The sequence below is a fragment of the Mobula hypostoma genome, chromosome 5 (assembly GCF_963921235.1).
Source record: "Mobula hypostoma chromosome 5, sMobHyp1.1, whole genome shotgun sequence".
In the NCBI taxonomy this organism is placed as follows: domain Eukaryota; kingdom Metazoa; phylum Chordata; class Chondrichthyes; order Myliobatiformes; family Myliobatidae; genus Mobula; species Mobula hypostoma.
Genome location: NC_086101.1, coordinates 92,097,475 through 92,122,426, shown reverse-complemented (window position 1 = coordinate 92,122,426; position 24,952 = coordinate 92,097,475). Strand labels below are relative to the sequence as shown.

General features: G+C 40.2%; 1 protein-coding gene across 1 annotated transcript in view; it reads left to right on the top strand.

Moving 5' to 3' along the window:
• The window catches only part of ubxn4 (UBX domain protein 4), a 45,155-nt gene extending 21,466 nt beyond the window's left edge, over positions 1-23,689 (top strand). Inside the window, exons 5-13 of the mRNA XM_063048638.1 lie at positions 342-513; positions 5,363-5,483; positions 5,783-5,837; positions 7,049-7,213; positions 13,068-13,195; positions 15,043-15,145; positions 15,986-16,117; positions 17,422-17,633; positions 23,175-23,689. Of these exons, the coding sequence (XP_062904708.1) occupies positions 342-513; positions 5,363-5,483; positions 5,783-5,837; positions 7,049-7,213; positions 13,068-13,195; positions 15,043-15,145; positions 15,986-16,117; positions 17,422-17,633; positions 23,175-23,313 (1,227 nt within the window). The 3' untranslated portion in view covers positions 23,314-23,689. The remainder of the gene's footprint in view (positions 1-341; positions 514-5,362; positions 5,484-5,782; positions 5,838-7,048; positions 7,214-13,067; positions 13,196-15,042; positions 15,146-15,985; positions 16,118-17,421; positions 17,634-23,174) is intronic.
• The last annotated feature ends 1,263 nt before the right edge of the window (positions 23,690-24,952 follow it).

Sequence of the window (24,952 nt, the reverse complement as noted above, 5' to 3'; positions counted from 1 at the left end):
CAGTGTGGTGACAGAGTCCAGGCTGTTCTCCTTGTGCACAAATAAAAACAGTGTGATTGAGGAACGAGTGTGAGTTGTCAGTGTCCAGTTCATTGATGATTGCAATTTGGGAGAGTCATTTAAAGTTTCTAGTAGAAGGTCTCTGGAATCCCAATGGGTTGTGGAAGCTAGAACATTTAAAGGAGAAGTAAAGACAGTACATTATTGAAAGATCAGGAAACCGGCAGAGGAGATGAGATGAAGCTTGGAGCAGAACGGCTGTGTGACCATAATGATGGAACAGCTTGAGGGTCTACTCTTGCACCTATTTTCTTATATTCTTATGTTTTACTTACTGTTAGATGCATAGACAAAAGAATGTGGCAGCAGGTAACAACCAGGAAAACCATTTTGGTTGCTGCCATGTTTCTACAAGCGAGGTTCCAGAAGCTGTTCAATCTAATGAGCCAGGCACGCTAACTACAAGAACAACAGAAACAATGGCCTCAGAAGAGCTTAAAGAAAGATCAAAAGGTAAAGGAGAAACATATTACTAACTGTTGCATGAGGAATGAAATCTTATCATTTAACTGGGGAATATAATTTTCACCATTTCAAATCTTCAAGCATCAGCAAGATTGTGAGCTTCAAGTATTTTCAGAAAATGGTTTGACATTTTGTGTTATTAAAATTTAAATTCATTAATACTTTAAAAATTGCCAGAAGAATCCTGTGTCGTTTTCAGGAATTAAGTGTATAATTTCATTCCGAACATTTTTGCCTTTGAGGAATAAGTTTACGAATCACATGATACCACTTGAAACTTGAAAGCACAACTTTCCAGTGCAGCACCAAGGTACACAAAATCATAAGGAATGTACATAAAGTAGACTGTAGCAAACTTACCCATTTCAGAAGTAAATGAAACTGGAAGGCATCGGTTTAAGTTAGTGCAGAGAGATTCAGAGCAGACGTGAGGGGGATCTTCTTCACCCACAGAGTTGCAGGTGCTGGTATTCTCCATCTGACAGAATGGCTTACTGACCATATTTAAGTATCTCAAACATTGAATTCACTTAAGTTATAGTCCAAGTGCTGGGTGATTGGGTTAAAACGGAAGGGTCTCCACTGGTTGACGTGGATGAATTGGGAAGAATAGCCTTTTTCCATGTTGTACATCGAACTGACTGAGTGAATATTGCCTCTCAGGTAAGAATAAAACAAAGGAGATTATGCTTTAGTTCAAAGATCAGAGCACCAGAGGTATGGCTGCTCAGTTTACTGATGTCACAAGGGTATTAAGAAACTTCATTTGTGAAGAGCTGACCAGGATTCAAAAAGATGTAGGTAGGTTCTATGAGTAACGTCGAGGCTTTGGAGAGGATGCAGAAGAGATACTGGCTGGATTAGAGGGCATGTGCTATAACAAGAGATTGGACAAACTTGAGTTGTTTTCCCTAATGCAGCGGAGACTGAGGAGCGATAGAAACAGAAAATAGGTGCAGGAGTAGGCCATTCGGCCCTTTGAGCCTTCACCGCCATTCAGTATGATCATGGCTCATCATCCAACTCAGAACCCTGTACCAGCCTTCCCTCCATACCCCCGATCCCTTTAGCCACAAGGGCCATATCTAACTCCCTCTTAAATATAGCCAATGAACTGGCCTCAACTGTTTCCTGTGGCAGACAATTCCACAGATTCACCACTCTCTGTGTGAAGAAGTTTTTCCTAATCTCGGTCCTAAAAGGCTTCCCCTTAATCCTCAAACTGTGACCCCTCATTCTGGACTTCCCCAACATCGGGAACAATCTTCCTGCATCTAGCCTTTCCAATCCCTTCAGGATTTTATACATTTCAATAAGATCCCCCCTCAATCTTCTAAATTCCAACGAGTATAAGCCTAGTCGATCCAGTCTTTCATCATATGAAAGTCCTGCCATCCCAGGAATCAATCTGGTGAACCTTCTTTGCACTCCCTCTATGGCAAGGATGTCTTTCCTCAGATTAGGGGATCAAAACTGCACACAATACTCTAGGTGTGGTCTCACCAAGGCCTTGTACACTGCTGTAGTACCTCCCTGCTCCTGTACTCGAATCCTCTTGCTATGAATGCCAGCATACCATTCACCTTTTTCACCGCCTGCTGTACCTGCATGCCCACTTTCAATGACTGTTGTATAATGACACCCAGGTCTCGTTGCACCTCCCCTTTTCCTAATCGGCCACCATTCAAATAATAATCTGTTTTCCCCACCAAAGTGGATAACCTCACATTTATCCACATTAAATTGCATCTGCCATGAATTTGCCCACTCACCTAACCTATCCAAGTCACCCTGCATCCTCGTAGCATCCTCCTTACAGCTAACACTGCCGCCCAGCTTCGTGTCATCCGCAAACTTGGAGATGCTGCATTTAATTCCCTCATCTAAGTCATTAATATATATTGTAAACAACTGGGGTCCCAGCACTGAGCCTTGCAGTACCCCACTAGTAACTGCCTGCCATTCTGAAAAGGTCCCGTTTATTCCCACTCTTTGTTTCCTGTCTGCCAACCAATTCTCTATCCACATCAATACCATACCCCCAATACTGTGTGCTTTAAGTTTGCACACTAATCTCCTGTGTGGGACCTTGTCAAAAGCAAAGATCTGATAGAGGGTTATGAAAGGCACCGATGGAGTAGACAGTATTGTTCTCCAAGGTTGAAATGTCTAATACCAGAGAGCATGCATTCAAGGTGAGAGAGTTAATTTTAAAGGAAATGCAAGAGGCAAGTAAGGGGGAGAAGATGGCGGTGCATGCGACCGCTCCGAAATGATATCGTATTTGTAAGTAGGAAGCCATGCACAATCCTGATTTGATGAAGACAGTCGTGAGGAGCATGGAGGAACATCTGGAGAAACTTCTGAAATGCCCGCTTTGCTGCCGCTGCTACTGTGCGATCCAGAATCTCTGGAGGGGAAGGCCCTAAATCCTCGGCTTTGCTTATTGCCGGGGCCGGGACCGCGGTCGAAGCGCTCAGCAGAGATGGTGCTCGGTGCTTGGTGTTGGAGGGCTGGTCGGAAGCTCGAAGTTTTCGGACGGACTCAAGAGTCGGCTGTGGTCGGGTGCTTCCAGGGTGCTGCATCGGCAAGTTTGGAGCGCTGGAGGTTCATGGCAGGGAGAGTTTTTTTTTCTTCCTTCTACCATCTGCACGAGGTGATGGGACTTTTGAGAGACTTTGAGTCTTTTATTTACCGTGCCCATGGTCTGTTCTTAATCAGATTACGGTATTGCTTTGCACTGTTGGAACTATATGTTATAATTATGTGGTTTTTGTCAGTTTTTCAGTCGGTTTGTCTTGTGTTTCTGTGATATCATTCTGGAGGAACATTGTATCATTTCTTAATGCATGCATTACTAAATAACAATAAAAGGGGACTGGATGTCCTCATAATCTATATAAAAAGAAGGTTGTTTTTTACGCAGAGTGCTGGGTATCTGGAATGTGCTGCCTTGGGTGGTAGCAGATATACCAGCAACTTTTAAGACATATTTAGATAGGTACATAGATGTGAGGAGAATGGAAGGATATGGACATTGACTAGGCATAAGAAATTAGTTGGTAATTTGCTTATTTGGTTCCGCACAAGGTTGTGGGCCAAAGGGCTTGTTCCTGTGCCATACTGTTCTATGTTCTAATAAATGCGAAGCCTTTACCAATGATTACCTTTCAATGAATCTCCTATGGATTGGTAAATGAGAAACTACTTTGTTTTGTATGGAAGAGCATTACACCATGCAAAATAGAATTGGAATGTATGTTTTTTTGAATCTAGAAAGTACAGTTTTGTGCATAGTTGATTAATCTTTTAACTTTCATATTGTAGGTGGTAATACTGAACTGAATAATTTAGAAACTTTAAAGAAAGGGAAAATCTCACCTGTCATATTACAGTAGACAAGCGTGGGTGCCTGTGGGTCACTGTCTTCGGGATCAATGGAGAAGAAACTTGATGTGTTCCCCATTTTTGTGTGTGTGTGTGTGTGTGTGTGTGTTGCTTGTGTCCCCATGTGCTTATGCGACTTGCAGAATTGCTTGTACCTGGCTAAAGAATGAAAAAGAAGTTGGTATCAGTGGGGTGGGTTTCTTTACAAAATATCAAAGTTCAAAGTAATTTTAAAATCAAAGTGTATATATCTGTCACCAGGTACAACCCTGACATTTGTTTTCCTGCTGGCATACTTAATAAATCCAATAACCATATTAGAATTAGTGAAACACTGCACACAGGATGGAAACAAGTGTGCAAAAGGCAATAAACTGTGGAAATACAAAATAAATTTAATAAATTAAATAAATAAATAACGAGAGCATGAGATGTAGAATCCTTTAAAGTGACTGCATAGATTGTAGGAACATTTCAGTGATGAGGTGAGTGAAGTTGAGTGGCTGTCCCCATTTGTTTCAATAGCCTGAAGGCTGAGGGATAATAACTGTTCCTGAACCTGTTGTTGTGAGTCCTGAGGCTCCTGTACCTTCATCCTGATGGCAACAGTGAGAAGAGAGCATGAACTTGGGTGATGGTGGGGTCCCTGATGATGGACGCTGCATTCCTGCGGCAATTCTCTGTGTAGATGTGCTCAGTGGTGGGGAGGGCTTTACCTGTGATGGACTGGGCCGTGTCTTTCTGAAGGATTTTCCATTCAGAGTTATTGGCGCTTCCATACCAGGCTGAGAAATAGCCAGTCGGTATACTCTTCACCACACATCAAAGTTTTGTTTAATACTTATAAATTTGGGGAGCTGTGGAGCCCTTTACACAATATTACATTTGTACTTGTTAACTTTTCGTAAAAGAGGCAGGTAGTGTAATAATTATTATCAGGTTAGCTAAGAAGTAACTCTAATTTAGAATTATCTTGGATTAGTTTTGCTGAGCTCACAAGAAGCAGGGTTTGGAGTTAATCTCATGGGAAGATTAATACAACCAGATTAGATAATTTGTTCTAAGGGTAAAAGAAATTGGATGGGATGATTTGTTGACTATCTAAGATGGTCGCAACCATAACTGGTTTGGTAGCTGATATGCTGGAGACAGGGCCTCACCAACTATCAAAGCTGTTTTTGGTGTTGCTGGCCTTTTCTGCTGAAGCAGTGTGCTCAAAGGGATTCCTGTAGCAAAAGGCTCTGCCCAGGGTCACACTGAAATAAGCAGCATGATGCATGGGCAGCTAAGCAGCAATCTCTCCACTCTACTGCCTTCAGAAAAAGTGGAGACGAATCAACTAGCAAAATGAAAAATTTAAAAATGGTGTTCAAATAATGAAATTTTGCAGATTCTTTTGCAATATCCTTCTGTTTGAATATGGCTAAATATTTATTACATTCTTTCCCAGAACCTCTTGTAAATAAAGATCTTTCAGATCATGCCGGTCCCTCTAATATAGTCACTTCAAATAATGATGAAGTTTCTGCAAAATCTCAGGAGGAGGAGGACTTTAACACTCGAGTTGAAAGGTATTTCTAAATGCATCTATCTAAATATCTGCACTGGGAAATCAATTCACTGATGCTCAAGTTTGCTTATTATTGGATGTTGGTTTAATGCTTTTTATTTATTGGAATTTTCATTCCTAAGATATTTCTTAAATGCAAAGCTAATACTTGGTTTAGTTTTCAAAGATTTGATAGAAATTTGAGTCCTCAGGTTTGAAGCTATTCGTGTATTTTTTCAATCATCTACATTTGTTGCAAGATGTCTGCGTGATGATTCAGAGCAAATATAGGAATAAGGTTAACTTTTTATTTGGTGCCAGACTCACTAAGAAGCTTGAAGAACGAAGGGAACAGAAAAAGGAGGAAGAAGCAATGGTAAATCTTTACTGTATATGATTTAGAACTTTATCTATGTGTGTTTGTATTTTTATTGCATTTGGAGACTAAATAATGTTTATTAAGTATCACTAAACAAGAATTCCATGAGCCTTTATTAATTGAGAAAGTTTATTTTAGCTTAAGCTGTTTCTGATATTTTAACACAATACAAATCTAATATATTAATTCTGATAATCAGCAAATTATGAAGAGTTTCCAATGTTCACTGTCTACCCGCTGGGATTCTTTGTTTCATGTTCCTTTCCCACCCTTCCAATAAATTTAGCAAATTCAATGGAAAATTTATTACAATACTGATTAGCATCTAACATTAAATCAATTTAAAATGTGCCAGGCTATTCATAGGGAGTAACTGAATAATTTGGAAAACTTGTCAGCCCAGCTTCATTAGAACCCTAAGCATGCAAGAGTATCATAGTTTTACTGCAACTGTGCAATCTGCAAAAGCAATATACTTACAGGTAAAACAACAACATATCTTAAAGTGATTTTTTTTCCCCCTCTGGATAGGTTGAGGGAAGTAAAGTTATTGTTTATTTACTGTCACTTTAGAATAAAATATTCAAAGCTATTCCATTGATTCTAAGAGAGATTTATTAAAGTATTTTCTTTTATACTGGCCAATGCAAAATATTTTAAAACTAACTTCATGGAGACTGAACAACTGAAATTGTTTTCAGCGAAACAATTGAGAATATATAATAGAAATATTACCATAGTTCACATGAAGAATTGATTATGCTCTTTTGTATGCAGATTCTAATTTGATAGTTTTATATTTATTTAACTGTATACTTCTGTTTGTCTTAATAAGCAATCTAAATTTAAATGGAACATACAAACCTTTGTAAATGATGTAACAACCAAGGTAACAGAATTGATCAAATATTCTGAGAGCAGTGTTGTGAGATGATGGATAGTGACTGCAGAGCAATTAAGATGTCCTTTATTCTAATTGCTTGTAATACTGTCTTAGGGCTGAATTTTCTATTTATAGCTTATGAAAGTAGTTTATATTTTGGGGCATTCATAAAGAAAAATTACATTGCAGTAACCATGGGAATAGCCATTGCTAGGCAGCCTTTCCATCAAGGGACTTGATTCAGCTCTTAGAGAAAATGCTGAAATAAATCTCCATTACTAACCAAATTAATCAAAGTGTATTTCAAAAACACTATTTCTTTCAGAATGAAATTAAAGTTGAAGTTGAACGAAGAAAATTAGGCAAGGAAATGACAGAGTTCAAGAGAAAGCAAGAGGAAGACAGAACGAAGAGAATGCTTGAGGAAAGAAGCCGCGATAAAGAAGAGGAGCGTTTAGCACGAGAAAGAATTAGACAACAGATAGCCCTGGTAGGTGTTTTTGAGATCACAAGTCTTGTTTGATATCTTAGCTTTGAAATGTCAATATTTTTGGGGATGGGAAACCAGAAACATGTCATTTGAGGGAAGGAGTTCAATTACTAATGAAGTCTTTGGTCAGGAACATTCTCATGATGTTTTCAGACCATGCTTATAACTGAAATAATGAGTCACAGAGTACTACAGCATAGAAATAGGCTCCTTGGCCCTTCTAGTCTGTGCCAAACTGTTATTGTGCCTGGTTCCATCGCTTTTGCCCTCGCCTCAAGTTCAAGTTTAATTGTGATTCCACCATACATGAATACAGTGTTCCTCCAGGGCCTAGGTGCAAAATACAGTACCAACAGTCATATGCATCACAAAGCACATGTAAGCATACGGTCGCACAAAAATGTAAATTGCCCAAGTCCCTGAGCGACATTTCCTGTACATGGGTGTTAATGGCAAAAACAAGTAGTTCTCAGATGAATGTACACGCATGCACACAATCCAGCTTATCTTCCACCAAACGAACATGGATGACAGGAGCCAGCCCTAAACACAGCATGGATGCCATGCTACACCATCTCCAACGTCTCCTCGTCTGGACTGCTGCAACAGACAAGCCCATGGCTTGAGGTCTCGTCCTTGCTCCCCTGCCGTCTGTCTTTCCAGTAAGTAAGGGAAACAGACTTGCAGCATTTTACATTACCAATGTAAAGGGGTTTCGACTTTTATGTTACGGTGAAGGCTAATTAAAATGGCATCTTTGTTATGTTAATCTGGGGAATGCGGCTTTGTTGTGTTAAACGCTGAGAAAGTTTGCGCTAGCAGCTTGTTTTGGTTTAGAGTGTGTTAAGAGGGTGCTATTAACCAATTGGGATAGTTGTTATTGTTTTGGTGTATTTGAAGATACTGTATGCGCTGGGTTTTGGGGGAGAAGGCGGGAGAGCGAAACAGAGGATGGACGAGGTGCTGTGATATCCGCTAACGGGGTCGGACCCGGAGGAGGGCGTTCGGCGAGGAGACAGAGACGGACTAGGGTGGAGCATCTGGTCAACCACCGTTGTTTCCAGGCGGCTGGTCGAGGTGGTCCAAAGGGTCGCAGGGTGAAGAAGAAGGTCTTTGAGCTGCAACTGTTTTAGAAACATAGAAACATAGAAAATAGGTGCAGGAGTAGGCCATTCGGCCCTTCGAGCCTGCACCGCCATTTATTATGATCATGGCTGATCATCCAACTCAGAACCCAGCCTTCCCTCCATACCCCGTGACCCCTGTAGCCACAAGGGCCATATCTAACTTCCTTTTAAACATAGCTAATGAACTGGCCTCAACAGTTTGCTGTGGCAGAGAATTCCACAGATTCACCACTCTCTGTGTGAAGAAGTTTTTCCTAACCTCGGTCCTAAAAGGCTTCCCCTCTATCCTCAAACTGTGACCCCTCGTTCTAGACCTCCCCAACATCGGGAACAATCTTCCCGCATCTAGCCTGTCCAATCCCTTTAGGATCTTATACGTTTCAATCAGATCCCCCCTCAATCTTCTAAATTCCAACGAGTACAAGCCCAGTTCATCCAGTCTTTCTTCATATGAAAGACCTGCCATCCCAGGAATCAATCTGGTGAACCTTCTTTGTACTCCCTCTATGGCAAGGATGTCTTTCCTCAGATTAGGGGACCAAAACTGCACACAATACTCCAGGTGTGGTCTCACCAAGGCCTTGTACAACTGCAGTAGTACCTCCCTGCTCCTGTACTCGAATCCTCTCGCTATAAATGCCAGCATACCGTTCGCCTTTTTCACCGCCTGCTGTACCTGCATGCCCACTTTCAATGACTGGTGTATAATGACACCCAGGTCTCGTTGCACCTCCCCTTTTCCTAATCGGCCACCATTCAGATAATAATCTGTTTTCCTATTTTTGCCACCAAAGTGGATAACTTCACATTTATCCACATTAAATTGCATCTGCCATGAGTTTGCCCACTCACCCAACCTATCCAAGTCACCCTGCATCCTCTTAGCATCCTCCTCACTGCTAACACTGCCACCCAGCTTCGTGTCATCCGCAAACTTGGAGATGCTGCATTTAATTCCCTCATCCAAGTCATTAATATATATTGTAAACAACTGGGGTCCCAGCACTGAGCCTTGCGGTACCCCACTAGTCACCGCCTGCCATTTTGAAAAGGTCCCGTTTATTCCCACTCTTTGCTTCCTGTCTGCTAACCAATTCTCCACCCACACCAATACCTTACCCCCAATACCGTGTGCTTTAAGTTTGCACACTAATCTCCTGTGTGGGACCTTGTCAAAAGCCTTTTGAAAATCCAAATATACCACATCCACTGGTTCTCCCCTATCCACTCTACTAGTTACATCCTCAAAAAATTCTATGAGATTCGTCAGACATGATTTTCCTTTCACAAATCCATGCTGACTTTGTCCGATCATTTCACCGCTTTCCAAATGTGCTGTTTTGTGCACGAAGAGATTGAACTTTGATAAGTGTGGTGCCTTTTATTTTCCTTTTATATTTATTCTCTATTAATTATATAGTTCCAGTAATATCTAAAAACTGTAAATCATTTAATCGTATCTGGTGTATTGTCTGTTATTTGGGTGGGGTAGGGTACCTCACACAGCATCCACACAAACTATTACCCAGTTTGCCGGGGCCGAGGACTGTTTCCCTAGACGACAGCGAGCCGAGCGACCCTGAGGGTGGCCGGGGGGGGGGGGGGCTACACTAATATAAAATGCTGCACCTGGACCATAGCCCCTTCACTCCTCCCATTCGTGTACATATCCAAACTTCATTTAAATGCTGAAATTGAACCCGCATCCACCACTTCTGCTGGCAACTCATTCCACACTTGCACCACCCTCTGAGTGAAGAAGTTCCCCTTAAATATTTAATTTTTCGCTCTGAACCTGGTGACGTCAAGTTCTAGTCTCACGCAATTTCAGTAGAAAAAGCCTGCTTGCATTTACCCAAGTTCAAGTTTAATGTCATCTGACTACTTGTGTATAACCAAACGAAACAATGTTCCTCCAGACCATGGTGCACCACACAACATGTCACACACAGCACATAAACCAAAATATTAGAGTGTAAATAAGTTAATAAAATATAAAATGCATGGAATAAATCACAGTACAGTAAACTGCTCATTGTCCTAGTGACAAGACCTCGGTGGTGCAGGCTATTCATTATTCTTACAGCCTGAGTGGTGAAGTTGTTACCCAGTCCTCCATTCCTAGTCCTGATGATTCTGTACCTCCTTGTTTGTGGGATAGGTGGTAGGGATTCTCAACAATGCTTTAGGCCCTTCGTCTGCAACATTCCCAGTAAATGTCACAAATAGGGGGTAGGGAGACCCTCCCCTATTGGTCCTCTTGATGGTTTTTACTGTCCTTTGTAGGGTCTTGCAGCTTCTGTATGACGTAGGCAGGCAGGACACCCTCAGTGGTGCTCCTGTTGAAAGTTGCTGGAATGAGGCCTTGCATGGCTCAATCTCCTCAAAGTGTAGACTCTCCTGTGACTTCCTGAGTAGTGAGGAGGTGCTGTGGATCCAGGTTAGATTGTACGCTAAGTACACACCAAGGAACTGTGTGCTCTTGACTTTGCATGATAGAGGCAGTGATGTGTAGTGGAGAGTGGTCAATCTATGCCTTCCTGAAGTCCACAGTTATCTCTTGTCCACGTTGAGACTTGGATTGTTCTTGCCTCGTTTCACCAGCTCCTCCTCTCTGTATGCCAACTCATCGTTGTTGCTGATGATGCCACCTACTGCAGTGTCATCACTGAACCTGATGTGGTTGGAGCTGGATCTGGCAGTGCAGTCTTGAGTCAGCAGCGTGAATAGCAGTTGGCTGAGCACACAGCCCTGGGGGACACCAACACTCAGTGTGATAGAGTTTGAGATGTTGCTGCCAACTCAGGCCGGCTGGGGTCTTTCCATCAAGAAGTCCAAGACCCAGTTACAGAGAGGGGTGTTGAGTCCCAATGAGGACAGTTCACCATGAGCCTCTGAGGGATGATCGTGTTAAACACGGAGCTAAAATCAGTGAACAACATCCTGATGTACCAGGCATCATTTCTCAGGTGGGACAGGATGCAATAAAGGGCCAAGGCTTTGGCATCATCAGTGGACCAGTTTGAGCAGAAGGCAAACTGAAAAGGGTCCAATGTAGCTGGAAGGTGGGGTTTTATATGATTCATTACCAGCCACTCAAAATACTTCACGGTTGAAGTCAGTGCCACTGGGCAATAATCATTTAGACCAGTTACCATTGCTCTCTTGGGCACAGGAATGATGGTGGCTGCCTTGAAGCCTGCAGGGACAGTGGACTGTTTCAGACAGATATTAAAGATGCACGTTCAAGCCTCTTAGCTGAGCCTCGCAGTCCCTCAGCACCCGACCAGGTCCATTGGCTGGCTAGGGTCCCACTCACCTCAGCTGCAGCCAGGCAAGGTGCCTGTTCCTCAGGAATTGAGGAGCTTTCCTCGATGTCACATCATTCAATTGGTCAAATCGTGCATAGAATGCATTCAGCTTATCAGGAAGAGAGGGGTTGCTGTCGTTGACGCACAGGCTATATTTTTAATTGGTTATAGTTTGTATACCTTGCTACATGTGCCGTGTGTCCCTGGTGTTACAAAGGTGTCTGGATTTTCTGTGCATACTCACACTTTGCCTTCCTGATGGCACAGGAGAGCGCAGCTAGCGCTCACTTTAGAGTTGTCCTGTCCTCATGATCCTTAAATAAGGCATGAACCCTATCTACTTGTGCAGGATTCCCTAAAGTTTAACTATCAGGTTAAGTCAATGGTATAGAAAGCTAATGGAATGTTATCAATCATTTTGAGAGGTCTAGAATAAAAAAAAGCAAGGATGTAATGCTGAGGCTTTATGAGGCATTGGTCAGTTCATATCTTATCTAAGGAAGGATATGCTGGCATTGGAAAGGGACCTGGGAATGACAGGGTTAATGTATAAGGAGCTTTTAATGGCTGTAGGTCTGTGCTCGCTGAACTCTTATCTGTGACACCATGTTCAAGGAATTATGAATCTGTATTCTTAGATCTCCCTGTTCTACCGCACTCTGTGTATGTCCTACCCTGGTTTATCCTCCCAAAGTGCAACATTTGTCTGCGTTAAATTCTATAAGACATAGGAAGGGAATTAGGCCAATCAGCCCATTGTGCCTACCCTGATTCCACTTAGAGTTTAGCAATGCTGTGACCACCTTGATTACTTTGCACTGAAATAAACTCCTGTGTTCCTTCTTGCAGAATTGATTTTTTTCTTGTGGATGCTGTGCATCTGATGCTATGTGCCTGTCATGCTGCTGCATATAAGCTTTTTGCACTGCTGCGTGCACATACTTGTGTGTGTGATACTAAACTCGACTTTGACTTTTGATGTGACGGGGCATGACTTCCTTTCATTGAGACAGATGATTAATGGAGTCACTTGAGACTGGTCCTGTATCTTAAAATCAACAAGTTTGTCTATGTACTTACTTTGTGATTTGCCAGTAACTTAATCATAAATATTGGAAGAATACTTAAAGCTATTTTAAGAATGTTAATCCTTCAAATCAGCTTTCTCATCTCTGGGGCTCAAGGTTTGCAGCAGTTCAAGAAGGCAGTCACTACCACCACCACAATGATAGTGCAGGATGGGCAATTACACACTGGCTCAACCTGTGAAACCTACAATCAATACTAAAAACAAACTGCTAGATACCTGCCATGGCTTGGTGTTTGCACAAATGATGGCTTCCCATTGACATAAGATATAGAATTGTGTTCAATTTAACCTTTATAATTTAAAATTTTTGATCTATTCCTTCATAGGATCGTGCAGAGAGAGCTGCGCGCTATGCAAAAACAAAGGAGGAAGCTGAAGCAGCTAAGAGAGCATCTGAGCTGGAAAGGCAGGCTGCAGAAGAAGCCAAGAAGAAAGCTCTTAATATTGAAAGAAGGTATATCATTTAACAAAACACTTCAAAAATAATTATCTTCAGTCTCGGTGCTTCTTAATTTCATTAAGAGATTATACCACGTTTTTGAATCTGATTTGCAGCCAACTTGTTTTTAAATATTGAAAATTTGATTTTGTCTTTCCATTCATGAGGGCATTTTCCATTTTGTTCATTCAGGAAATAATTTGGATTGCTTTCTCTAAGAAACTTTCTTCTTAAATGGTTGTTTATTCACTCTTTCCTTCTTCCTTCTCTTATTTTTTTCATCACCCTGAGAAACACTCTCTTCAAATTACAAGTGCTGTGCAGTTCTTACATTTGACTTCAGATGCCGTACATCATACTACAAATCTGTCACACTTAGGATCAGTTTGAAGGAAGCTACAGATGTCATCAGGGAAATAGAAAGGGAAGGAAGATTAGACTTTTATGGTAAAGTAGAGAAGATGTTATCATCATAATTACATACCCATTTATTCAACATAATTGCATACAGAGTACGTATGGTGGGATGCTAAGACAAAACCATATACAAGAAACTGTTAAACACAAGAACACATGTACCCTTGTACAATGGCAACAAATGAGATTTTAAACCAAAATATTCAATTTATTGGCTCACTACAGAAAAGCAATATTTATATGTGTGTGTGATTTGTTTTAAAATGATTTTTGTTAGATATTTGAACTTGTTTATATACTGGAGTTGATAGCAAGTCGGAGTTTCATTACCCATTCTTGCTTGCTTTTGAGAAGATGATGATTTACCTCCTTGAACTTCAGCAGTTTGTGTGCAAAAGGCATGTCTCCAATAGAGGTGGAATCATCCATTTCTTGTCTTCCACACACTCCCCTTGACTTTAAAGTTAAAGCTGGAGGACAGGATCCTGCACCGCCCCCCACCCCAGTCTCAGTTTAAAAAAAAGACCAGTGGGTTTGAAGGGGGAGTGGAAGTCCACCAGAGAAAGGTAATGCAGTGCTGTTGTGTAATGTTCCAGGGCTTTATCTCAGCAAATGTGAAGAGGATGTATTTCCAGGTGAGCATGAGTGACTTGAAGGGCGTCTCCATGATTCCACATGTCTGCTATCCTTACCCTTTCAAGTGAGGGAAACTGCAACATTAGGAGTTGGTTTTAAAGAAACATTAGCTAATTCCTATAATGCATGACAGATGCGGTGGATGTTTAACTTGAAAGGGAAGTGCTGCTGAACTGTTATGTTATAACCTTTGTTGACTGTTAAAAGTGTTGATAGTGCAGCAGTCATCGCAGACAAATAGAAAGTACTCTGCCATATTATTAATGTGCGTAACTTTATAGATAGTGGAGGGGCTTGGATGGTTGGCAAGTGTGCTTAGCAATACCCAGTCTCTCACTTTCTGATATGGAACCCAAAGAGAAGGAAATTAGTTCTTGATTTTTAGCAGCTTCTGATCTTTCTTTGATCATTTAAGAGGTTGTAACAGATTTTTTTTTAGATATCTCTAAGCTGTAAAAACTAATCCATTGTAATTATTAATTGCTAAATTGTAAGGGTTGAAAAATGTCACGGAAATGATTTAAAGGCATTTGATGCATACTCATTAATTACCAAATGAAATTTGTTTCACGTGTAACTCTGAATGTTCTCCATTCTTTGTATCTGATTTTCTTTGAGGATATCAAATCGGTTGCTGAATTAATTTAACTTTAAAGATTTGGCCTCTTTTATAAAATATTTAAAGCCAGATTAAATGTCCTACTATCATGATTATTGCATTTTTAGAATCATTGTGGCTGTATTTGGAATCATATTAAAAGTATTTATAGTTACTCACATTGTTTCAAATGTTACCTTCGTTCTTGTAGTAAAGTGTGCCGAATTCAGTTTCGACTCCCTGATGGATCTTCCTTTACAAACCAATTCTCACCAGATGCCAGTTTAGAAGAAGCGAGGGAGTTTGCTGAATCGGTAAGAGGATAATAGATCTTCTGAATTACGATCTTTGTTTGAAGCTGTACTCGTATACCCTTCCATATGTACTGGAGCATGTTGAGTAAAGCAGCTATCCTAGTTTCAGTTTGTCAGTCTCACCAGATTCATCTGAAGACGTGTTTATTATTTATATATTTAGTTTTATTGATGGCTTGTCCCTTGGACCTCAAAATCTAAAACTTGATTCTGTAGGTTCTTCGAAGTACTATTTTTCATGAAGTTAATCAAAGAAGTAATGATAGTTTGGCCTAGAATAATCAGATCAAAATATCAATGAGCTGTCTTGCTTTTGAAGAATTTATTTTAAAGAAAAGCATTTTAAAGGATAGCAGTGTAACATAACAGTCAGCATATGGGTTTCCTCCTACATTCCAATGATGTGCGGATTAGTGTTAGTACATTGTGAGCTTGCTACGTTGGCATCAAAAACATGGCAACAGTTGTGGGCTGCCTCCAGAACATCCTCAGATTGTGGTTGTTGATGCAAAACAATGCATTTCACTGTAAATTTTTCAATGTACATGTGACAAATAGAGCTAAGTCAATCTCATCTTGAAACCTGAATTTGTTAATAGTGTACCTGATAAACCACTACGTATGCATTTACTTTTGAAGCATGTACTAATACAGTTGTTCTGTTGCCATGTCTCTACGTCTTTAATTAGTTTAAAATGTATATGTATAGTGGATCTGGCAAAGAAACACTTTTATTACTGTTATCATTAGCCCAGAGAAGTAGTTACCTAGCTCTTCAGGATTGAGACATTATGCACAATTCTGCATGGCTGATTTGAATACTTGTTTTTTTTTTTGCAGCAAGTTGGTGGTAAATACGGAAATTTTGAATTGGCAATAACGTTTCCAAGAAAACAATTTACAAAGGACGATTATAAGAAAACATTGACTGAGCTGGAGTTGGTTCCGAATGCCTCAATCATCCTAATCCCAGTATGTACATGAATATCTTTTTCTTTACCCCCCCACCCTCCGTCTCACTTTCTCCATGCAGTGTGAAGCACGTAGTGTTTCTGTTTCCAATGAAACCCACCCCCGGGCTCATATGGAAACTTGGCTTGTTGCTGGCTCGTTAACAGCCACGGGACTCGGCGGTGACAAGGCCACCTTTCATAAACGATATACGTCCAGGGTTGATATGATCTGGTGTTCAGCCAAACAGGAATGTCATGATGATCTGATTAAAGAAACCTCTATTTGAGCTAATGCTGTGTAAATACTGCCCATACACAATTGCCGGTCGGCAAGAAATAATAGATGATATACTGCATAAACTTATAAAGAGAATGTTTACAAATTTCAGCTTTATCAAACCGTAGGAAAAAGAAAAGGGAGGGGACAAAATAAAAGAGCCCATAACAGTTAACCTAGTCCAAATGTACACATAAAGTTGGAGCTTATAGTAGAGTTGCTTTTAACTCGCATGCTGAATTCTCATCACCAATCATCGGTAGAACTTCCCATCTTGGACTCCTTCAACTCACGAAACAATCCTTGCAATCGCGTGTCTCTGGGGCATTGGCCCTTCCTCCTTGGAGCCATTCATCTGTGCAAAGCACCTTGTTCAGTGGGGACGCTCCTTCCCACAGCATCCTCAGCCATCTTCCCTCCTGTCCCCTCTGCAGCTCCCGCCAAAAAACACCCATGATCCACACTTTCTTCTCAAATCTCTGTCTGCCCAGCTTTCTCTAGAAACTTTTCCAAATTCCACCATCCTGATTGGCTGACACAGCATTTCTAAGTTGAACACCACAGCCCCTTATCTTCATCAGCAAGGCACACTGCTTCTACAGAAAGCTACTAAATGAAATACCCGACAGCATTATCAGTAAAAATCTTAACCATGGCATTACACTTAAATGTAGTACTTTAAGGGCAAAGTTAAAGGACAAGGGATGCTAAGCAATGTTCGGGACATGGACTGAAATCTATCTAACTGGATAGGAAATCATGTTCACATTTTTATTCAAAAATAATCTTTTGACATGGTGAAAGTACAATAGTAAAACGTACAAAATAAAAACGAATATTTAATTAATGTTCATAGTAGGAACTGAATTTAGGTTTCTAAAATTGTTTACAGGGTATCAAGGTGGGTATTGATCTCTTTTGGAATGAATGTAAGACAATATTATACAAAATATACAATGTAGAGACAGCACACTATGTAAAATCTTAATCACACCCTAAACCATGAAATGGCTGGAGATGTAAACTGATGTATTTATCTTTCATAGGGAGGAAGGTCTACATCATCAATAGTACCATCCTCAGAAGGAGGATTGTGGACTTTCTTGAGCACATTATTTTACCCTGTTATTGCTGTTTGGAGATTTCTCAACAATTATCTATCTGGTGATTCTACACGAAGATCATCTGGAGGAACTGCCAGTCCAGCTCAACCAGAAATGCCTAGAACAACACCATCTGTTGTATCAGATACAGACAGGTAGCACAGCATGAACTTTCCCTTGAAAGAAATGTAACATTTATCTTGGTTTTATGTTCCAACTTATTTTGTTAAAATGAGAGTATTTTTGAAAATACTATGGATTTTTTAAAATTTATGATGCATGTACATTTTAAAAGTTAGTTTTATCCCAACTTCCTCTGTCCAACTGCTCCTGCAAAACTTCAGTTCATGGATTTCTTTAATAAGACCAGCTGATCAGCTCTTACATTTGTTCCTTTTTCTCGTCCTATCCCTTAAACTTTTCCAAAGTTGTATCCTGTTTTAGTCTTCTGATTTTTTTTTTTCTTCTTCATTCTGTCCTGAAGGTAGAAAACTCATGTTTAAACTTTACCTACATATGATTGAAATAGCATGTATCAAAGCCACAGTAAAATATTCGGCCACTCATCTCCTGTGCCCCTCTTGTATTGTCCTTTGATTGTGGACAATCCTTGTGTGCATCCATTCCAAAGTGTCAAGTCACCCTGCTTAAAGAATGGAGAGGCATTTGTAATTTTACGGAAGATTGGGAAATAAGCCAGTTAGCTGACTTCAGTCGTTAGGAAGATATTGGAGTTCTTTATTAAGGATGAGGTTTCGGGATTCTTGGAGGCACATGATAAAATAGCCCAAAGTCAGCATGACAAATCTTTTGTAATTCTTTGAGGAAATCACAAGCAGAATAGACAAAGAATCAGTGGGTGTTGTGTACTTGGATTTTCAGAAGGCCTTTGACAAGGTGCCACACATGAGGGTGCTGAACAAGATAAGAATCAGTGGTATTACAGGAAAGGTATGAGCATGGACAGAAGATTGGCTGGCTGGAGGCAAAGAATGGGAATAAAGGGAGACTTTTCTCACTGGTTGCTGGTGACTATTGGTATTCCGCAGGGTCAGTGTTGGGACTGCTTCCTTTCATGTTATATAACAATGATTTGGATGCTGGAATTGGTGACTTTGTAGCCAGATCTGCAGATGAGATGGAGATAGTTAAAGGGGCATATGGTGTTGAGAAAGGAGGAAGTCATTGAAAGGAGTGGAAGAATGGACAAAGAAATGACAGATGGAGTCTTTATTTATTTATTGACATACAGTGGGAAATGGGCCCTCTGGTCCTTCACGTCACACTGCCCATCAGCCCCTGATATAACCCTAGCCTAATCACAGGACAGTTCACAATGACCAATTAACTTACCAGCTGGTACGTCTTTGGACTGTGGGAGGAAACAGGAGCACCAGAGGAAACCAATGCAGTCATGAGGAGAACATACAGTGTAGGTAAGTGTATGGTCATGCACTTTGGTAGAAGAAGCAAAAGAGTAGACATTTTTCTAAATGGAGAAAATTTCAAAGATCCGAGGTCCAAAGAGATGGTGGAAGTCCTTGTGCAGGATTCCCTGAGGTTAACTTGCATGTTGAGTTGGTGGTAAGGAAGGCACGTGCAATGTTAACTTTCATTTCAAGAGGACCAGAATATAAAAGCATTGATGTAATGCTGCGGCTTTATAAGGCCTTACCTGGAGTATTGTGAGCAGTGTTGGCCCCTCATCTAAGAAAAGATGTTCTAGCATTGGAGAGGGTCCAGAGGAGGTTAATGAGAATAATTCCGGGAGTGAAATAGTTAATGTATGAGAAGCATTTGATGGCTCTGAGCCTGTAATCACTAGTGTTTAGGTTTCAAAGAGAAACCCTCTCATTCTTCTATCGACTATTAAAAGACTTTGATAGAGCAGACATGGAGAGGATGGTTCCTGTAGTGGGGGAGTCTAGGACCAGAGGGCAGAAATAAGGAGGAATTTATTTAGCTGGAGAGTAGCAAACCTATGGAATTTATTGCCACAAATGGCTATGGAGGCCAAGTCATTTGGGTATATTTAAAGCAAAGGCTGAAAGGTTGTTGATAGTCGGCATCAAAGGCAGGAGATTAGGGTTGAGAGGGATAATAAATCAGCTGTGATGGAATGGTGGATCAGACTTGATGGGCTGAATGGCCTAATTTTGCTCCTATGTCTTATGGTATTGCTGAGAAAATCAACTACAGTGTCTTCTTTCTTCTCAGTGTTGATACTGAATTCCCCCAAGGATCTATCTTTTGGTCACCTATCATGTGTCATTTCCCACAGCAACATCCAGAACCACTGCACTACTTCCCACATTTATGCTGACTTGAGCCAGATATAGCTAATTGCTTCTCAATCCCTCTGCCTTCCTGATTTGTTCATTCTGCTTAATGGGTATTTGACATTGGATAAACAATATTTTGTTGAATTAAATGTCTGGCAGTACAAGGCCTTTTTTTTTGAAGGTCTGCCACAAACTCTATTCCTAATCACCAATTCCATTTCGCTTTAAAGTCACTGTCTAAGGTTCTGCCCAGGTCATTCTGTTCTGGTGCATTGGTCTTCTGGGTAAAAATGGTCTGTATGATTAAGTCAGAGACTGTAGCGAGTTACTTCTGACCTTGCTCCCCAAAGCTTTTTCAGTATGCATGATACACAAGTCAAGTGTGTGATGGATTACTTTACACTTGCCTGCTTGATGGCAGACAATATCTAGGTCAAACTTCCTTGACAAGCACCCAGTGCCCTACACTGTGCATTCGCTCTTTCTGCCACCCTTGTTGTTTGCTTGCAGTGTTTACAATCCTCAAAATACACTGCAGAGTACTTGCCAAGAATACATCTAGCACCTTCCTCACATACAACCTCTACCACAGAGAAAAATATGAGTAAGTGAATGGGAACATCACCACTTGCACAAACCCTGAGTTACCCAATACCAATCTGATTTAATATCATTTGTTCCTCCGTTGCTGGGTTTAATCCTGAAATCTCTACCCCATAGTACAAAGTCAAATCCAAGGTTATTGCCATGTGCATAAGTGCATGTATGCACAGGTGAAATGAAAAAAAGTAGTATCACAGTTTAGTATAACAAATTTGTAGCCCGGCAGCATAATGTTATATTAGCAGCATTCACAAGAAAACATTAAAACATAAAACAAACACTTTTTACAGGAAAGAACATAATTAGAACATGAAAAACAGTCTATTTTAGTGCAAGGCGGTCATAGTGTTGCTTAACTATATTGATCAGAGTTTTGCCAGTTGGTTCAAGTAGCTGTTCTTGAACCTGGTGGTATGAGAATTTAAGGGAGCAACTCACCATCATCTAAATGGCAATGAGGGATGCAAAATAAATTCCGGCCTCACCCATGACACTCAAATCTTTGTGAATAAAACAATTCAAGTGTTTTCTAAGTTTGTCCCAACTCAAATATTCAGAAAAATATACATCTTTCATGAAAGTTGATGCTTTCAGCTTCACATGCCTTGAAGTGAGGGTAACACTTTGCTTAAACTTAAAAGAATTAAAGCCACGAGATTACAAATCTTCTTGTTTAAAGAAAAACTGAAAAAAATAAAATACAAAATGGAGTAGCTTCTTTAGCATGAACTTTAAATAGGACTTCAGATGCAGTAGTTGTTTATTGATGTATAACTTCCTTATCTTGTGCCTGTATCTGCTCATATTGCACACATGCTACCCTGTACTAAATTTGAAATTCAATTGGGGAAATCATCCTTGAAAAAACTGTTGGAAGCATGCATATTAAGGATAGCTAAGCAACAGACTTTTTTTGCAGATATCTTTAAAAATTTGTATTTTTTAAAAAATCCATATGAGCTAAATAGTTGAGGATTCTAGATGGCATTTTAGTGCTGGTTCACAAACTTAAAACTTTGCACACTACGGCCACAAAACAACAAATTATAATTCAGTGATAATAAAACTGATTCTGATTGTAAAGTAACAATATTGGAAGAGGCAGAATTAAAGGTTCAAGAATATGGTGGCACCACTGAGAAGGGGATGTGAAAGAGATGACTTGGCTGGTATATAGCAGTGCGGAAAAGCTGTCCTCGAGACTGGTCAGATGGGTTTTCAAGCTCCTGTATCTTCTCCCAGACGGCAGATGAGAGAAAAGAAATGGCCAAGGTGACAGGCATCTTTGACTATACCATGAAGAATGGCAGGATGAAAGAATGTGATGAACTGGGCAGTGTTTACCACTCTCTAGGTTCCAACAGTCCAGAAATGCACAGTTGCCATATCAGCCTGAAATGTACTCTGGCGGGATACTTTCGATAGTGCATCTGTAGAAGTTGAACAGAATCCTCATAGACAAGCTGAATCTTCTTACGTCCCTAAAAGAGTGCATACGCTGATGTGATTTCTTGATCACCTAATCAGTCTGAGGGACCTGGATAGGTTTTTGGTAATGTGGATGCCTAGGAACACGAAGCTGTCAACCATCTTTGCAGCAGCTCCACTGATAAAGAGAGTGTTGTCTTCACAAACACACACTACTTCCTCTTTCATAGATCTTCGTGCTGATGTAAAGAGCTAGGTTGTTCTGACATCATGACAAAAGGTTTGTAATCTCTTTCCTGTAATCCCTGTCATTGTTGTTCATTGAGTCTGTAACAGTAATGTCACTTTCAAACTAGAAGAGGGGGACAGCCACACAATCATTAGTCTATAGAAGTGGAGCTGAGCACTGAGCACATAACCTGGGAGCACCATGTGTTGAGAGTCAGGGTGGCTGATACCAGTTGTAACCAACTGTGATCTGCCAGTGAGAAAGCCTAAAAGACAGTTACAGATGAGGGTTTTATAGCCAGGACCCAAGAGTTTAGCGATGAGCTTATTATGTTCTGGGAGGCTGAGGTATAATCAATAATAACATCTGGATCTATGTATCCCTGTTGTCAAGGTTATCCAGTGAAAGGGAGATGGCCTCCTTTGTAGCCCTGATTTTCCTGCATTCAAGTTGCAGGGAGGCTGGCATTGATGTGGGAATGACCAGTGCCGGCTAACGATGCATGGTTTTGGAACACAACCAGGGACTCCACCTAATCTGGATTTGCCACATTTGAGAATTTACCTTTGTGAAATTAGACCTGACTTCTGCCACTGAAATGTAAGGGAATGAACCAGTGGGGCATGAAGGGATGGATGGATGTACTTTGGTGGGTTTTTTTTTGCCTGATGAAAATGTGTGTAGAAGGCAATATCTACCTGGTTATTGTAAGCAAGAACTGGAGAGTGAAAAGGAGAAATCTTCCCATCTCACCTCAAATCCTATTCCTAACGTGTGTCCAAATTCTTGAATCTCTTCTGTATGATACTGTCATTGACAGTGAAACCTCTTCACCCAGTGACAGGACTTGTCACTATTTATTCTCTTTATTCTGGTGTACTTTTCACTGCTCTCCATTGAGATAAAGAATTCCCTATTCAGCGCAATGTTTTTCCATTTGCTGTCTAGTTGCATTTTACATCTAGGGTTCGTTTTGGTAGGTTAGCTTGGTGCATTGAAAACTTGTCTTAACTTTTAATCGGTGAGTGTGTCTGGCTTCGACTTGTTTATGTTAATCGGAAGTAGTTGTGACTGTTCTCAAGTGTACAGGTTTTTTTTGCAGGTGTTTGTTTGGGGTTATCCATTTGTTCAGACTTCCTGTTTTGTATTCTCAGGGAAGTGAGAAGGAGGAGGCTCCTTGAGAAACGTGGAGAGGACTTCAAGAGGGAGGGAAAAATATACAGACTGCGGAGAGAAGATGATGCAGATGATGAAAATAATACTTGGAATGGGAATTCGACTCAACAGATGTAGCTTTTGCCTTATTAAAGTACAAATTGTTGTATTTTATTTTGCTGTAAAGTTGTACAACGAAACCTACATTAAAAAGAAAAAAAGAAACTAGACAGAAGATGCATTTTGTACTTCTGTTAATTTCATGCATGGATTTATACAATTCTACTACTTTGAAGGGACAAAATGATTACTACAAAACGAATGTGCAGAAAAATCATATTAGGCAAATTCCAAATTATGTTTTCAGACACCTTTTGAAGTAATATATATATTTGAAATCTTGTCTCGAGGTTTATCCATTCCTTGCTTGTATGACAAAATAGCTGAAGACTCTCCAGCCTCTGGCCCTTATAATTTAAAGCTGGTAATAAAAAGTTCAAAGTTTTCCAAAAAGATGTGTGAGTTTACATCCTTTGTAATTTCCTGATGTCTGCAACTTGTCGTTCACAGTGGTATATTTGCAATAATGAGTCATTGGCATATCTGTTACATTTAAAATGAGTGTTTGAAACACAAGAGGAAATGGTTTTCCACTGAGCCTAAAGATCTTTGTGCTTGAAACATTGCTGAACCCGTGTTACTTGCATAATTCATGAAAATAATTTTATTCCATTTTTGATGTACTTTTTGTAGTAAACTTGCAAGATTGCATTGTAAGATACTTAGCTTGAATATTGTTGGATGCGTTGAAGGATAGCCAGTGGGTTTTATTTCATACATTACAGGGAAATTCTGTACCCTGTATGTATTTAAAAACACTATGGGATAATTTTGGAGCATTGTTTAAGGAAATGATGTGGTTACCTCTTATTGAAAAGCCAGAACTCTCAGATGCTGGGATATCCAAAATAAAACCAGAAAATACTGATGTGCTTCAGCAGATCACACAGCATTTGTGGAGGCAGAATTGGTCAATGTTTTGTGTCAATGGCCTTTCCACGCCACTCAGTAAAGTTAGAAAGCTTGAATATTTAAGCTGCAGAAACAGGGAAGGAGTGAAGAGAATTTGAGAATTTTTCCATTGCGTGAAGATGTGTCGTCTGCGCACTTCAAGAAATGTGAGTTGAAAAATTTGCTAATTTATTTTGTTTTTTTCACAAATTCCATGAGAACAAATTTTATTCTGTATTTTGAAATTTTGGGGTACATACTGTATCTTCTGTAGTTGTATGATGCCAAGACAAAAGAGTGTTTGGACAATGTGGGGGAAATGGTTGCAGTAGAGTTCTGAAAATGGAGGGAAAAATATTTCGTTGTGCCTTGACCTCTAAAGGTGATGAACATTACAGAGAATGAATTGATGAAAAGGTGGAAAGTGAGAACAAGGAAAATCCTGTGGTTATTCTGCTTTGCAGAAGAGATACCAGAAATGCAATTGAGAAGCATTTCAATTATGGTGTAGGGCAAGTCACAATTAAGGAGAAAGGAATACAATCAGAAGCATTGATATAAAGAATCTGATCATAAGGAACTGGGAAATTGGTAGGTAGTGGGTGGTGGTGTAAACAAGATATCTGTCAGTTTATATGGGTTGATTATCACTAACTTAACTATTTCCTGAGATGAAAGTGGAGAGGAAATCAAGAAGGGATCACATGAAAGAGCTGGGTAAATACTGACAGCCATGATAATGGAATCCTGAGTTCTGTTTGAAAGT